This window comes from Salvelinus fontinalis, chromosome 22 (genome assembly GCF_029448725.1).
Source record: "Salvelinus fontinalis isolate EN_2023a chromosome 22, ASM2944872v1, whole genome shotgun sequence".
Taxonomy (NCBI): Eukaryota; Metazoa; Chordata; class Actinopteri; order Salmoniformes; family Salmonidae; genus Salvelinus; species Salvelinus fontinalis.
Window position 1 is genome coordinate 18,461,535 of NC_074686.1, and position 17,298 is coordinate 18,478,832.

Sequence of the window (17,298 nt, forward strand, 5' to 3'; positions counted from 1 at the left end):
GAAAGCGTTCCACAGGGATGCTGGCCAATGTTGACTCCAATGCTTCCCACAGTTGTCAAGTTGGCTGGATGTCCTTTGGGTGGTGGACCATTCTTGATACACACGGGAAACTGTTGAGCTTGAATAACCCAGTAGTGTTGCAGTTTTTGACACACTCAACCCAGTGCGTTTGGCACCAACCATACCCCGTTCAAAGGCACTTAAATCTTTTGACTTGCCCATTCACCCCCTGATTGGGACACATACACAATCCATGTCTCAATTGTCTCATGGCTTAAAAATCCTTTGTTAACCGGTCTACTGCCCTTCACCTACAATGCAATCAGTTAATACCTTTTAGTGAAAGAAGATATCCTGCAAACCTACTGTTATTATACAGGTTTATACTCGTGACTCATTTGAAGTATTGTCTGTGTATTTGGTAAAAAAAATAAAATGGCAAAAACACAGCATTACTAACTTGATATCCATTACGGCTTGAAATCGAAGAATAGAGGGAGGAATAAGGAGAAAGGAATGAGGTGGGAGAGGGAAGAAAAACAGCTGTGGGAGTGAGGTTGCGAAAAAGAAAGTGATGAAGTATAGCCTACGTTTTGATGACAACTATACCGGTAAATCAAATGTTGATATTGAGTATTGTATTGGTTGTGAAAGTGTTGAAAAGAGTGGTGTGATTGACGTGAATGGTGCTCGTGTTGTAATGGGATTACAAATGTTATTCAAGGACTGTGAGGGGGTTATGTTATGGCAGTATAATGGATAATGTTGTGACGTGTGTGTGTGTTTTTAGTTAGTGTCATTGTATTAATGTTCTGGTAGTGTTGTTAAGGTTGTGGAATCTACTGAATTTGCTATTGATTTTGCTATTGATTTTGTTGGTGTTATCATAACTTTTTGATGTTGAATACTATGTTTTTACGTAAACCTTGAGATTATTCTTTTTAGAGCACAAAGGCTAAGGGAAGTTATGTTTGTTTTCATAGCCATGAAAGGGTTGTACAAATGTGAGTGTTAGAAGTTTGTGAAAGTGTTGTTCCTTGTGCTATTGGGTGTGGTGCCATCCAAAGCTAATCTACCTTATCTCAGAAGTGTTTGCCCACTGTGTGATTGCATGGTATAACTCTGTGCTTATGTCGAGGTTCTGCTGATATAGCATGGAAAGCTGTCGTCACACACACACACACCGCCTTATAAAGGCTGTATATATCACGATTTAAGGTATGACACAGGTGCAGGCAGTGTTGAAGAAACAAAAGTGTATTCTTTAAACGGGCAGGCAAACGACAGGTCAAGGCAGGCAGGGGTCAATAATCCAGAGAGGGTGTAAGGCACTGGAACAGCAGGCGGGCTCAGGGTCAGGTCAGGCAGAGATCGGTGATCCAGAGTAGAGGCAAAGGTACAGGATGGCGGGCAGGCAGGAAAGGTCAAAAAACGGCATACTAGAAAACATGGAAAATAGCAAATACAGGAGCAAGGGAAAACGCTGGTAGGTTTGAACGAATAAAACAAACTGGCACAGACAGACAGAAAACACAGGGATAATGGGGAAGATGAGTGACACCTGGAGGGGGGTGGAGACAAGCACAAGGACAGGTAAAACAGATCAGGGCTTGACGGTATACACACCGGCTCAACTCATAAACACCAATATAAGTACACTGTGTAGTACACAAACTCACTCCCAAAAACATGAGTAAACATAGTTGTGGTTATACAATTGGAGGCATTCTTAACCTGTATTGCAGTAAAGAAAAAAATATTTGCTAAATGTGGATGTAACTGCACTGTCTTGGGCATATTTCACTACAGAAGTTATTGTTAGATCATTACTAATGAACTTGGCGCTTGGCATCACCCTCTTAGAGTTCTGTCACATTTTAATGATGTGTGGTTGCTAAAGCAAATGATCAATAAGGAACCTTTTAAAGCCTCCAACTGTAGTTGTAGATTCTTTACGTCAGGTGAAGTCTGTGCATCTGTATGTGAGTGTATTTGTGTGTGTTGACTCATTTTCATTTATTGCACTTTACCCACTGTTTTAGAACATTGATAACAAGGTAGCCAAACTTTAGATGTACTTCAATGATTATTGTTTTTTTTCTTGATTATCTATTGCTGTACTTGATGTATAATTGTATTAAGTAGATAATAATGGATTCATTGTATTGAATCCGTTTTGACCTTCATTGGATCTTTTTAAGTAGTATTTACCTCCAATTCATCGGGGAGACGGACAGTGGTTGGAAGGACAAACGATGAGGCATACATCAACATACAAATTCCATGTAGGACAAGTTTGTAAGTCAATCATCTATATCCATCCATTTTATGATGGGGGAAAAAATAAAGTATTCAGCAGATATCCTGGGAGGTCAATGATTAATACTGAGAGCATGGGATGTTATACAAATCTAATCAAATAACATTTTATTTGTCACATGCTTCGTAAAACAACAGGTGTAGACTAACATTGAAATGATTACTTACGGGCCCTTCCCAACAATGCAGAGAGAAATAAAAAAACAAGGAATAAATACACAATGAGAAACAATAACTTTGCTGTATACACGGGCTACCAGTAACGAGTTGATTGTGTAGGGATATGAGGTAATTGAAGTAGACATGTACATATACAGTGGTTTTCTCTGTAGAAGTTGTCATACTGCAGCACACCTTGTGGGCTGCCGCATAATTCTATGGCACGTTATTTAAGTGTCATCCTTTGTTGCCATTAATGCTAGTTAGTGCTAGTTTGACCACCAGAGGGCATCTTTGAGAAGCATTTTACTTTTTGTAATATTGGCTGTACTAGAGAATTTTAAAACGTTTTTGTAAGAACATAGTATATGGGATTGATTTTAAGAAATGTAGCTTAATTAATGTAATTAATATTATAGTGTTTCTATTCCACGAAAAACTAAACCCTCAGGGTTTCCATTAGGAAAACATGGCGCTGTACAACGTGACCATTTTCACACCCTAATTGTAGACTAACCAATACCCAAACGGAGATTCAGTGAAAAATAAAAATCTCATTAATTTATCAGACCAGTCCCCATGCTTGTCTCAGAGCAGCGTGAAACGGTGCTGAAGAAGTTGACCACACGTGGGTAGGCTATTGCTTCAAATCCTATTATAACAATTGGATGACTTTGGGTGTTCCAGTAAGTATTCTTAAAAGAACTCCAGCACAGAAGAGAAAGGAGCCTTGAATAATTAAATATGTCGGTAAAATACTGTTAGAATTGGGGATTATGGTCACGGACAGTGCTATTCGCCTGTGTTACTCCAAAAATGAAAATGAACAGGTACAGTAGGCTGCAATACTGTAAAGTAGGCCTAATAATGCTAAGAATAATGCTTAAATTGACTGCTGGTCTTTAATGTATGCTGCACATTGTATTCCATTTCCAGCAAGACTATTCAAGCCATCAAGCCACTGATGGTTGAAGATGATGAGCGATTGACAAATGCAGTCTGGAATCTGCTGGCATCACAGCACAACATCGCTCTAAGCACAGTCAGAAGACAGTTGAAGAAACTTGAGTGGACTTATGGAAAGGCTCTGTAAGCTATATTAGGGTTCGTCAACTAGTCAGAAGTTTACATACACCTTAGCCAAATACAGTTTTTCACAATTCCATTTAATCCTAGTAAAAATGTCCTGTCTAAGGTCAGATCACCACTTTATTTTAAGAATGTGAAACGTCAGAATAATAGTAGAGTGATTTATTTATTTCATCACATTCCCAGTGGGTCAGAAGTTTACATACACTCAATTAGTATTTGGTAGCATTGCCTTTTAAATTATTTGACTTGGGTCAAACGTTTCGGGTAGCCTTCCACAAGCTTCCCACAATAAGTTGGGGGAATTTTTGCCCATTCCTCCTGACAGAGCTGGTGTAACTAAGTCAGGTTTGTAGGCCTCCTTGCTCGCACACGCTTTTTCAGTTCTGCCCACAAATTTTCTATCAGATTGAGGTCAGGGCTTTGTGATGGCCACTCCAATACCTTGACTTTGTTGTCCTTAATTAAGCCATTTTTCCACAACTTTGGAAGTGTGCTTGGGGTCATTGTTAATTTGGAAGACCCATTTGCGACCAAGCTTTAAGTTCCTGACTGATGTCTTGATGTTGCTTCAATATAGCCACATAATTTTTCTTCTTCATGATGCCATCTATTTTGTGAAGTGCACCAGTCCCTCCTGCAGCAAAGCACCCCCACAACATGATGCTGCCACCCCGTGCTTCACGGTTGGGATGGTGTGTAACGGTTGTCCGCGAGTCCTGTTTTTTTGGCCGCTGTTGCTGGTTCCTCTCACGCTGCTTGATCCATGGTTGGTGGGTGGTTCTGTAACGGTTGTCCTCCCCCTCTTCGTCCGAAGAGGAGGAGTAGGGATTGGACCAAAACGCAGCGTATGTTGAATCCATAATAACGTTTATTAAAGAAAAAGACGAAGACACGAAAACACTTCAACAAACTACAAAATAACAAACGAAGTCAACAGACCTGAACAAACGAACTTACATAAACACGAAGAACGCATGAAACAGGTACAGACTACATAAACGAACGAACAAACCGAAACAGTCCCGTGTGGTGCAACATACACAGACACGGAAGACAACCACCCACAACAAACAATGTGAAAGAACCTACCTATATATGGTTCTCAATCAGAGGAAAACGTAAACCACCTGCCTCTGATTGAGAGCCATACAAGGTCAATTAACACTGACACTTAACATAGAACAAACAAACACAGACTGCCCACCCAGCTCACGTCCTGACCCACTAAACACAACTATACAAAAGGAAAACAAGGTCAGGAACGTGACATGGTGTTCTTCGGCTTGTAAGCATCTCCCTTTTTTCCCTCCAAACATAACACTGGTAATTGTGGCCAAACAGTTCTATTTTTGATTCATCAGACCAGAGGACATTTCTCCAAAAAGTACGATCTTTGTCATCATGTGCAGTTGCAAACCGTAGTCTGGCTTTTTTATGGCGGTTTTGGAGCAGTGGCTTCTTCCTTGCTGAGCTGCCTTTCAGGTTATGTCGATATAGGACTTGTTTTACTGTGGTTATAGATACTTTTGTACCTGTTTCCTCCAGCATCTTCACAATGTCCTTTGCTGTTGTTTTGGGATTGATTTGCACTTTTCTCACCACAGTACGTTCATCTCTAGGAGACAGAACGCGTCTCCTTCCTGAGTGATATGACAGCTGCATGGTCCCATGGTGTTTATACTTGCGTACTATTGTTTGTACAGATGAACGTGCTACCTTCAAGCGTTTGGAAATTGCTCCCAATGATAAACCAGACTTGTGGAGGTCTACAATGTCTTTTCTTTAGATTTTCCCATGATGTCAAGCAAAGAGGCACTGAGTTTGAAGCTAGGCCTTGAAATACATCCACAGGTACAGCTCCAATTGACTCAAATGATGTCAATTAGCCTATGAGAAACTTCTAAAGCCATGACATCATTTTCTGGCATTTCCAAGCTGTTTAAAGGCACAGTCAACTTGGTGTATGTAAACTTCTGACCCACTGGAATTGTGATACAGTGAAATAATCGGTCTGTAAACAATTGTTGGAAAAATTACTTGTGCCATGCACAAAGTAGATGTCCTAACCGACTTGCCAAAACTGTAGTTTGTTAACAAGAAATGTGTGGAGTGGTTGAAAAACAAGTTTTAATGACTCCAACCTAAGTTTATGTAAACTTCCGACCTCAACTGTAGGTTTGGCCTCCGGCTCCCCAAAAAAATTCTGAGACAATAGTCGGCGGGCCAGAACATAGAAAGTATCTAATATTAGCACAATTAATTGGCCTACACTACAAATTTTACATGTTTAACACATGATTAGTACATAATAAATTCAGTGACAATTTGATCTGATTACGCATATAATATCTTTGTCTCTATTCAATTATTATTGTCTATTTCTGCGTTGATTGGTGGGGAAAACAGGTATATGTAGCCTACTGTAGGCAACACTACTTTTTTTAACGTCAACAATTGTTCAGAACAATTTGCTTGATAGCTAGATGAAATGTTGCTTGCAAAAAGTATCAAGAAGAAATGTGGATAATGAAAATCAAAGTTTGAGAGAATAATGTACAGAGATATGCGTTCATCTCTCCATCTTTTCCCAATGCCAAACCAGTGTGTTTTATTTGCAATGAAGATATCGCTGTTTGAATTATTTGCAATCTCAGACGTAATTATGAATCTAAGCATAGAACTTTCAGTGGCCTTCCTGCCCCATATAGAGGCCCGACGCAGAAACATTGAATCGTTAACTGCAAGCTGGGGCGGCAGGTAGTGGTTTGAGCGTTGGGCCAGTAACCGAAAGGTTGCTGGATCGAATCCCCGAGCTGACAAGGTAAAAATCTGTCATTCTGCCCCTGAACAAGGAAGTTAACCCACTGTTCCCTGGTAGGCTGTCATAGTAAATAAAAATTAGTTCTTAACTGACTTCCCTAGTTAAATAAAGGGACATTCTGTAGCTTAAACGGGTTATATCTGCAGTTACAAGGAAGAGTTGTAGACTTGGTGGCGAAATTTGAGGCATTTACTAGCAAGATTGAGTTGTTGGATTTGGACTTGTCATCTGGAAGGCTACTGCACTTCAGCATACTGAAGAAACGACAGGCCGCAGCATTGTCCCAGAGGTGATGGAAGATTTCATCACCTTGTCCCAAATCAGCTGAGGGACAACTTTATCCACCAGGTTTTGAAGACCCAAGGATATGCCCAAGGATATCATTGCGTTTGTGCGTGATCCTCTCACAGTCCGCCCAGGTGGAGAATTCTCCTCCCTTGCTAAGAAAACAATACCCTCACTGGATGAGGTCGCAAGTCAAAAACACAGAATATCTAAGGGGCTTTTATATAATTACAATGAAGGGTTAATAATAATAGTAATAATACGTTTTCCCCCTTCCACTTGTTAAAGTTTTTTTAATCAATTTGTAGATTTGAGTTTAACCACAATATTTTGTGTCTTTTCTGGTGGATTAAACTTTCTATGGCTTGTTTAAAAAAATATATATATTTTGGAGATTTTGTTTACAAATAGCTCACTTTCGGTTATTTGAAATCTGAATAAAGGGAAAAAGGCCATTGAACACGGGGTGAGACATTTTTACTAATTTGTGAAAAAAAGACAGAGGGAAACCAAAAGCCCACCGTGCCTATTCTTAGGGTTAGGGATATTATTATATTATTATTATAAAATAATTACTATTCTTTTGTGACAAGGACAACCCCGCCTCCCCTAACCCGGATGACGTTGGGCCAATTGTGTGTCACCTCATGGGTCTCCCGGTTGCGGCCGACACAGGTATCGAACCAGCATCTGTAGCAACGCAGTTTGCACTGTGATGCAGTGTCTGCGCCACTTTTGAGGCCCCATCCACAAAGATATTAATGCTGATCAATTGCCTTGCACAAAGTTTCAAAATACTAAAATACAACTTAAACAGAGACATTCAGTTACATCATTAAAAGATATGCTGGACCTTATGTCAGAGAGGTGTTTCTGGGACCACATCGTGTCTGTTGTCCTGCTAATAGCCCTTGGGAAAAACAAGTATTTGAAAACATTTTTCCACTTGCCTCTTCATTTTGAAACAGTATTTCTATCAAGAAATCCTGTACAGTATATGTTTTATCTGACATTTTGCGGTTGCATGAGGTTTTGAGTTAAACATCTCTTCTCAACTATTTAGCTATGTGATAAATCTCATTGCCATTCCAAATAAAGTTGAATATTTTTTGCTCATGAACTCAGCAAAAAAAGAAACGTCCTCTCACTGTCAACTGCATTTATTTTCAGCAAACTTAACATGTGTAAATATTTGTATGAACATAACAAGATTCAACAACTGAGACATTAAACTGAACAAGTTCCACAGATATGTGACTAACATAAATGGAATAATGTGTCCCTGAACAAAGGGGGCGGGTGGGTCAATCAAAAGTAACAGTCAGTATCTGGTGTGGCCACCAGCTAAATTAAGTACTGCAGCTCATCTCCTCCTCATGGACTGCACCAGATTTGCCAGTTCTTGCTGTGAGATATTACCCCGCTCTTCCACCAAGGCACCTGCAAGTTCCCTGACATTTCTGGGGGGAATGGCCCTCAACCTCTGATCCAACAGGTTCCAGACGTGCTGAATGGGATTGAGATCCAGGCTCTTCTCTGGCCATGGCAGAACACTGATATTCCTGTCTTGCAGGAAATCACACACAGAATGAGCAGTATGACAGGGGGCATTGTCATGTCAGGATGAGCTTGCAGGAAGGGTACCACATGAGGGAGGAGGATGTCTTCCCTGTAACGCACAACGTTGAGATTGCCTACAATGACAAGCTCAGTCCGATGATGCTGTGACACACCGCCCCAGATCATGACAGACCCTCCACCTCCAAATCGATCCCGCTCCAGAGCACAGGCTTCGGTGTAATGCTCATTCCTTCGTCGATAAACGCGAATCCGACCATGGTGAGACAAAACCGCAACTTGTCAATGAAGAGCACTTTTTGCCAGTCCTGTCTGGTCCAGCGACGGTGGGTTTGTGACCATAGGTGACTTTGTAGCCGGTGATGTCGGACCTGCCTTTACAACAGGCCTGCAAGCCCTCAGTCCAGCCTTGCTCAGCCTATTGCGGACAGTCTGAGCACTGATGGAGGGATTGTGCGTTCCTGGTGTAACTTGGGCAGTTGTTGTTGCCATCCTGTACCTGTCCCGCAGGTGTGATGTTCGGATGTACCGATCCTGTGCAGGTGTTGTTACACGTGGTCTGCCACTGTGAGGACGATCAGCTGTCCGTCCTGTCTCCCTGTAGCGCTGTCTTAGGCGTCTCACAGTACAGACATTGCAATTTATTGCCCTGGCCACATCTGCAGTCCTCATGCCTCCTTGCAGCATGCCTAAGGCACGTTCACGCAGATGAGCAGGGACCCTGGACATCTTTCTTTTGGTGTTTTTCAGAGTCAGTAGAAAGGCCTCTTTAGTGTCCTACGTTTTAATAACTGTGACCTTAATTGCCTACCGTCTGTAAGCTGTTAGTGTCGTAATAACTGTTCCACAGGTGCATGTTCATTAACCTCTCTGGGATATGTGGGACACCTGACCAAAATCCAGTGAAAATGCATAGCGCCAAATTCAAATAAATTACTATAAAAATTGAACTTTCATGAAATCACACATGCAAGACACCAAATTAAAGCTACACTTGTTGTGAATCCAACCAACGTGGCAGATTTCAAAAATGCTTTTCGGCGAAAGCAAATGATGCTATTATCTGAGGATAGCACCTCAGTAAACAAACACAGACAATCCTATTTCAACCCTCCAGGCGCGACACAAAACGCAGAAAAAAAGATGTAATTCATGCCTTTGACAAGCTTTTTCTGTTGGCACTCCAATATGTCCCATAAACATCAAAAATTGTAATTTTTGTTTGATTAATTCCGTTGATATATATCCAAAATGTCAATTTAATTGGCGCGTTTGATCCAGAAAAATTCCGGTTCCAACTCGCGCAACATGACTACAAAAGTTACCGGTAAGCTTTGTCCAAACATTTCGAAATACTTTTGTAATACAACTTTAGGTATTTTTTTAACGTAAATAATCGATAAAATTGAAGACGGGATGATCTGTGTTCAATACCAGAGGAAAACAAAGTGTAGCTAGCTTTCAGGTCATGCGCCTCTAATAAAGAGTACACTTCCCTCGAGCATCATTCTGAACAGTGCTACTTCTTCATTTCTCAAAGGAAAAACCTCAACCAATTTCTAAAGACTGTTGACATCCAGTGGAAGCGATAGGAACTGCAAGAAGGTCCCGTAGAAATCTGGATTCCCAATGAAATTTAATTGAAAAGAGTGACAACAACAACAAAAAATCTGAATGCTTTGTCCTCGGAGTTTCACCTGCTAAATAAGTTCTGTTATACTCACAGACATGATTCAAACAGTTTTAGAAACGTCAGAGTGTTTTCTATCCAGATATACTAATACAATGCATATATTAGCTTCTGGGCCTGAGTAGCAGGCAGTTTACTTTGGATACGCTTTTCATCCGGACGTGAAAATACTTCCACCTATCCCAGAGAAGTTTTAATTGTTTATGCTTGAACAAGCATGGGAAACAGTGTTAAAACCCTTTACAATGAAGATATGTGAAGTTATTTTGATTTTTATTAATTATCTTTGAAATCAAGGTCCTGAAAAAGGGAGGTTTCTTTTTTTGCTGAGTTTACTTGTCCTCTTGCTCAGTTGTGCACCGGGGCCTCCCACTCATCTTTCTATTCTGGTTAGTGCCAGTGTGCGCTGTTCTGTGAAGGGAGTAATACACAGCGTTGTACGATATCTTCAGTTTCTTAGCAATTTCTCGCATGGAATAGCCTTAATTTCTCAGAACAAGAATAGACTGACGAATGTCAGAAGAAAGTTATTTGTTTCTGGCCATTTTGAACCTGTAATCAAACCCACAAATGCTGATGCTCCAGATACTCAACTAGTCTAAAGAAGGCCAGTTTTATTGCTTCTTTATTCAGCACAACAGTTTTCAGCTGTGCTAACATAATTGCAAAAGGGTTTTCTAATGATCAATTAGCCTTTTTAAAATTATAAACTTGGATTAGCTAACACAACGTGCCATTGGAACACAGGAGTGATGGTTGCTGATAATGGGCCTCTGTACGCCTATGTAGATATTCCATAGAAAATAGGCTGTTTCCAGCTACAATGGTCATTTACAACATTAACAATGTCTACACTGTATTTCTGATCAATTTGCTGTCATTTTAATGGACATAATGTGCTTTTTTTTCAAAACAAGGACATTTCTAAGTCATCCCATACTTTTGAACGGTAGTGTATATGATGCAATTATGATTGAGTACTGTAAAAAAAAAAAAAAGCAATACTCGAACAGTCAAAATATTTCAAATGCCCATCCCTAGTGTGGACCATGATAATTCCTCTGTTGTGGACACCTGAGGAATCTCTCGACCCGCTTCGATGTGGATGGGGCATGCTCGGCCCTCTGTTTACTGTAGCACACGATCAGCTCCTTTGTCTTGCTGACGTTGAGGGAGAGCTTGTTGTCCTGGTACCACACTGATAGGGTCACTGACCTCCCTATAGGCTGTCACATCGGTGATCAGGCCAACCACCATGTCGTCATCAAACTTAATGATGCTGTTGGAGTTGTGTGCGACCATGCAGTCCTGGGTGAACAGGGAGGGGACTAAGCACACATCCCTGAGGGGCCCCATGTTGAGGGTTAGCGTGGGGGATGAGTTGTTGCCTACCCTCACCACCTGGGGGCAGCCCGTCGGGAAGTCCAGGATCCAGTTGCAGGTGGAGGTGTTCAGTCCCAGGGTCCTGAGCTTAGTGATGAGCTTGGAGGGCACTATGGTGTTGAACGCTGAACAGCTTTCTTACGTAGGTGTTCCTCTTGTCCAGGTGGGAGAGGGCAGTGTGGAGTGCAATAGAGATTTGCGTCATCTGGGTATCTGTTGGGGCGGTATGTGAATTGGAGTGAGTCCAGAGTGTCTGGGATGATGGTGTTGATGTGAGCCATGATCAGCCTTTCAAATCATTTCATGGCTACAGATGTGAGTGTTGCGGGTCGGTAGTCCGGATTAGTGTCCTGCTCCTTGAAAGCGGCAGCTCTAGCCTTAAACTCAGTGCTGATGTTGCCTGTAATCCAGGGCTTCGGGTTATGATATGTACGTACAGACACTGTGGGGACGATGTTGTCAATGCACTTATTAATGAAGCGGGTGATTCATCAATGTTATCGGATGAATCACGGAACATGTTCCAGTCTGTGCCTGCGAAAAAGTCGGTACTTGCTTCCTTTTATGTTTTTCCTTGTAACCAGGAATTGGGAGGATAGTTTATTTTATGGTCAGATTTGCCAAATGGAAGGTGGAAGGTGAGGGAAAGCTTTGTATGTGCATAATGCCCCAACAGGTTTGCTTCTGACATGTTAACAGCCAATCACTGCTAAGCATTACCTTTTATCCTCTGTAGTGGTTATCTGTATAATATTAGTCACTCATATCCACTTTTTTTGTATTTTTATTGTCCTAGGGCCAGTCAAGGTGGAAGTTTGAATTGATCATGACATCCTTTGACCTGTGGGGGAGCAGTGAACTATTCTCCTCTGGAGTATGGACCCTGAGAAACCTGATCCACAGGGTACAAATGTCTGTCTTTTTCTGTGTCTGAAAATGATGTAGTGCACAGAGGGTTGGGCGACATTACTATAGCATGGTCTATTGATGATGATGATTGATAACCATCGTCGATGGTGACAGACGGTAGTTTAGCCTATTTGAACTTGACTAGTGCCCGCAGTTAAGAAGAAATGAGTCTCATCGCATTGCAGGGCAGCACACAGGTGATATTCAGAGTAATTTGCCTATTTGCTATAGTCTATTTCAATAGACTGAGTGGAGAATTCCACCAAAGCAACGTTAAATGTCCAGTCAGAAAATCTTGTTTCTCTCTGTCCGATGCATGGGGTTTAGGCTTGTTTAACGTAAACATTTTTTTTTGCCTATATTCCATTCACTCTCCGTTCATCATTTTATGCATGGTTTTCTTTCGATCAAACAATGAATGGAAGTTGCATCTGTTATTTCAATAGGCCCAAAATTTAAGGTAGCCAGGGGACTAATAATGAGAGAGAACAAACAATATTAATAGCCTATAGAAAATGACAATTTCTTTCTTAATAAGCTTATGTTAAAAACCACATGGCCAATAACATGTCCACATTCCTCCTATGGAGATTGACATCGCCCAACCCTAGTGAACAGTATGAGTTCTCACTGTATCCCTCTCTTACTTTAACCCCTCATCTAGATGCCGACCACCTCTCCCTCCTCCCTCCACGCCCACCCACCAGCTTTCCCGCCCTTTTCCTCTACCACACCACCCGCCCCCCCCTGTTCCCCGTACCCCTCCCCACCATGCTCTCCAGGCCCTGGGGTGAAGGGGATTGGAGGGTCCGGAGGGGTGACCCTGCGTTCTCCAGCCACTCGTCACCTCACCCACCTGGACCCCTGGAGGAGGCATAGCTGGGAGCCCGGGGCTGTGGTGACAGTGCAGCAGCAGGGGACGGAGCCCAGCGACAACCACAGGTAGGGGGTGCCCTAAACATACAATATATGGGAATCCTTATGTTTACATTTTAGCCATTTACAGTACAATCTTTCTTTACAATCTATTATACAGAAGCAATGGAAATGTTTTACTGTCACAGTACCCAGTCCTACCACATAACTACATTATAGTAAGTTAAAAGACACTCTTATCCACACCCACTTAAATCACATGTTGACACCCAAATCTACAGTCAAATCTATCAACATCCACTACAGACCCGGGTTCGATCTCATGTTGTGTCACAGCCGGCCATGATCGGGGGACTCATTTGGCGTACAATTGGCCCAGCGTCGTCCGGGTTAGGGGAGGGTTTGGTCGGCCGGGATTTCCTTGTCCCATCGCGCTTTAGCGACTCCTTGTGGCAGGCCGGGTGCCTGTAATCTGACTTTGGTTGCCAGCTGGACGGTGTTTCCTCCGACACATTGATGCGGCTGGCTTCCAGGTGAAGCAAGCAGTATGTCAAGAAGCAGTGCGGCTAGGCAGGGTCTTTTCGGAGGATGCATGGCTCTCGACCTTCGCCTCTCCTGAGTCCGTAGGGGAGATTCAGCGATGGGACAAGACTGTAACCACCAATTAGATATCAGGGGAAAAAGGGGTTGGAAAAAATATATACTGTATATCTATAATTCTATCAACATCATGATTTATTTGAAAGCCGTATTCACGTGAATTTCAAGCAGTCCCTCCAGTGATTGTTTTTGTGACATTTGAAGGTAGAAATGCTTGATTTTGCTGCATCAATTAGGACTTTTTCCATGGCAATTTGCAATGATTGTATCAAAGGGGTTGGGAAAAGGCATTGACGAGGGGGGAAATTTGTTGACGTGTGGCGATTCACTGGCTTGATTGAACCATATTATGCGGTGCAGTGATTGGTGGAAATTGCGAGCCCTCTTTTTGTACGATTGCGGAATCCTGGAGGGACTGCTCAATGCTCACTGATAGTTAACCCCCTACTCACTGTCTTTATTTCACGCTCTTTTATTCTCTCTTTCGCGAAAATCAAAAATGCTTTAACCTCTTTTTCACCTCATTTACCATGTGATTGACCTGACAATAGCACATTTCTGTGGGCGGTAGGTACAAGGTCAATCATTATGTGGCACAAACCTTGATGAAAGCTTGTTGATATGACTGGTAAAAACCGAAGGGTTGGTTAAACAGTGGTTTATCCAATAACGGCCCTGTCTTGGGAAGAGAATGAGCAGTGTTCAGTGTGTCCACAGTGTCCAGATTCACACACATATAAGCACATGCATTCAAACTCAAACTGGTACGGGCACCCTCCCTCTCTCTGACACACACACACTACCCTGAGAGTGGCCATTGTACTGGCACTGTCATCCTTGGACATCTCTCCCCCTCCTCTCACACACACACACAGAACGACATGTCCAGTCAGACAGTGTTACAACCACAACACACACAGCTGTGTGGGACAGTCAGTCAACCCTCATTGCCTTGATACGTACCAGGAGTTATGGAAACAACCTCTCATCTGCAACTATAGTGAGTGGTAATTAGTGAATGGGAGTGTGTATGTGTGTGGATACTTTCTTTACAGAAGAGGTAGAAGCGTAGGGGTCAAAGTTGGTTAGAAAAATGTTCCCTTTCTCTCTGATCCCTCTTCCCTCTACTTATGTTCTACTAATATTGTTGCAGGGGATGTATTTTATTGGGAAGTGTTTGTATGTATTTATGGAGGATTGTGATATTTACATCTGTAAACTGACAATGCCTATCTAAGGGACAAATAAAGTTAAATTGAACTGATTCTTCCCTTAGTGTGAGTCTGGAGAACCTGGACCCGGAGGAGATGGAGAAGGTTCTGGGAGCGGCACTGGGCGTCCGGCGAGTGGGGAGGAACGCCATCACTCAGGAGGGCTCCTTGTCTTCCCTCAAGGAGGAGGAGGCAGGGTCCAACCCGCAGCACTACTCCGTATTGGAGGTGAGCCTGTGAATCAGCGAGCCCGGGTTGTGGGATTGGACTAGCAGGCTTTCATTCAGTCTGAATGAAGATGCATGTATTGAGAAAAGCATAGAGACGTTCAATGCTATGAAAGTTGTGGAATGAGCTATGCTCCGGGTAGCCTCAGAGAATAATATTGACGTATACACTGATTCGGTGAGAGAGTTTATAAGGAAGAGTATAGGATATGTTTTACCCACTGTGACTATATTAAAACCTACACTTACCAGAAACCATGGATAGATGGCAGCATTCGCGCAAAACTGAAAGCATGAACCACCGCATTTAACCATGGAAAGGTGACTGGGGATATGCCCAAATACAAACAGTGTAGTTATTCCCTCCAAGGCAATCAAACAAGCAAAATGTCAGTGTAGAGACAAAGTGGAATCGCAATTCAACGGCTCAGACATGACGTATCTGGCAGGGTCTACAGACAATCACGGACTACAAAAGGAAAACCAGCCATGTCACGGACACCGTCTTGCTTCCAGACAAACTAAACACCTTTGCCTGCTTTGAGGATAATACAGTGCCACCGACGCGGCCTGCTACCAAGGACGGTGGGCTCTCCTTCTCCGTGGCCAACGTGAGTAAGTCATTTAAACGTATTAATCCTCGCAAGGCTGCTGGCCCAGACGGTATCCCTTGCCTTGTCTGCAGAGCATGCGCAGACCAGCTGACTGGTGTGTTTACGGACATATTCAGTCTCTCCCTATCCCAGTCTGCTGTCCCCACATGCTTCAAGATGGCCACCATTGTTCCTGTACCCAAGAATGCAAAGGAAACTGAACTTAATGACTATCGCCCCGTAGCACTCACTGTCATCATGAAGTGCTTTGAGAGACTAGTCAAGGATCATATCACCTCCACCGTACCTGTCACCCTAAACCCACTTCAATTTGCTTACCGCCCCAATAGGTCCACAGACAATGCAATCGCCATCACACTGCACACTGCCCTATCCCACCTGGACAAGAGGAATACCTATGTAAGAATGCTGTTCATTGACACTAGCTCAGCATTCAACACCATAGTACCCCACAAGCTCATCATTAAGCTTGAGGCCCTGGGTCTCAACTCCGCCCTGTGCAATTGGGTCTTGGACTTCCAGACAGGCTGCCTCCAGGTGGTGAAGGTAGGAAAAATCTCCACTTTGCTGATCCTCAACACTGGGGCCCCACAAGGGTGCGTGCTCAGCCCCCTCCTGTACTCCCTGTTCACCCATGACTGTGTGGCCATGCACGCCTCCAACTCAATCATCAAGTTTGCAGATGATACTACAGTAGTAGGCTTGATTACAAATAACAACGAAACAGCCTACAGGGAGGAGGTGAGGGCTCTGTGTGGTGACAGGAAAATAACCTCACTCAAAGATGACTGTCTACTTCAGGAAACAGCAGAGGGAGCACCCTCCTATCCACATCGACGGGACAGCAATGGAGAAGGTGGAAAGTTTTAGGTTTCTCAGCGTACACATCAACCTCGGGAAGCTGAAGAAATGTGGCTTGTCACCTAAAACCCTCACAAACCTTTAGATGCACAATTGAGAGCATCCTGTCGGGCTGTATCACCTCCTGGTATGGCAACTGCCCTGCCCACAACCGCAGGGCTCTCCAGAGGGTGGTGCGGTCTGCACAACTCCTCCCCGGGGGAAAACTACCTGCCCTCCAGGACACCTACAGCACCCGATGTCACAGGAAGGCCAAAAAGATAATCAAGGACAACCACCCGAGCCACTGCCTGTTCACCCCGCTACCATCCAGAAGGTGAGGTCAGTACAGGTGCATCAAAGCAGGGACCGAGAGACTGAAAAACAGCTTCTATCTCAAGGACATCAGACTGTTAAACAGCCATCACTAGCACAGAGAGGCTGCTGTCTACACACAGACTTGATATCTATGGCCACTTTAATAAATGGAACACTAGTCACTTTATTAATGCCACTTTAATTATGTTCACATATCTTGCATACTCATCTCATCTATACTGTATTCTATACTCTCTATTGCATCTTAGCCTATGCCGCTCTGTCATTGCTCATCCATATATTTAGATATTCTTATTCCATTCCTTTACTTAGATTTGTGTGTTTTAGGTATTTGTTGTGGAATTGTTAGATATTG

General features: G+C 42.9%; 1 protein-coding gene across 3 annotated transcripts in view; it reads left to right on the forward strand.

Moving 5' to 3' along the window:
• Window positions 1–12,129: 12,129 nt before the first annotated feature.
• Window positions 12,130–17,298, forward strand: part of LOC129819980 (rho guanine nucleotide exchange factor 2-like) — an 83,294-nt gene continuing 78,125 nt past the window's right edge. For 2 of the 3 annotated variants that reach the window (XM_055876726.1, XM_055876727.1), the window contains exons 1-3: window positions 12,130–12,231; window positions 12,901–13,178; window positions 14,989–15,151. In XM_055876726.1, the coding sequence (XP_055732701.1) occupies window positions 12,154–12,231; window positions 12,901–13,178; window positions 14,989–15,151 (519 nt within the window). In that variant the 5' untranslated portion in view covers window positions 12,130–12,153. Of the gene's footprint in view, window positions 12,232–12,900; window positions 13,179–14,595; window positions 14,713–14,988; window positions 15,152–17,298 lie in introns of those variants that run through there. The other variant, XM_055876728.1, reaches the window with a different exon arrangement.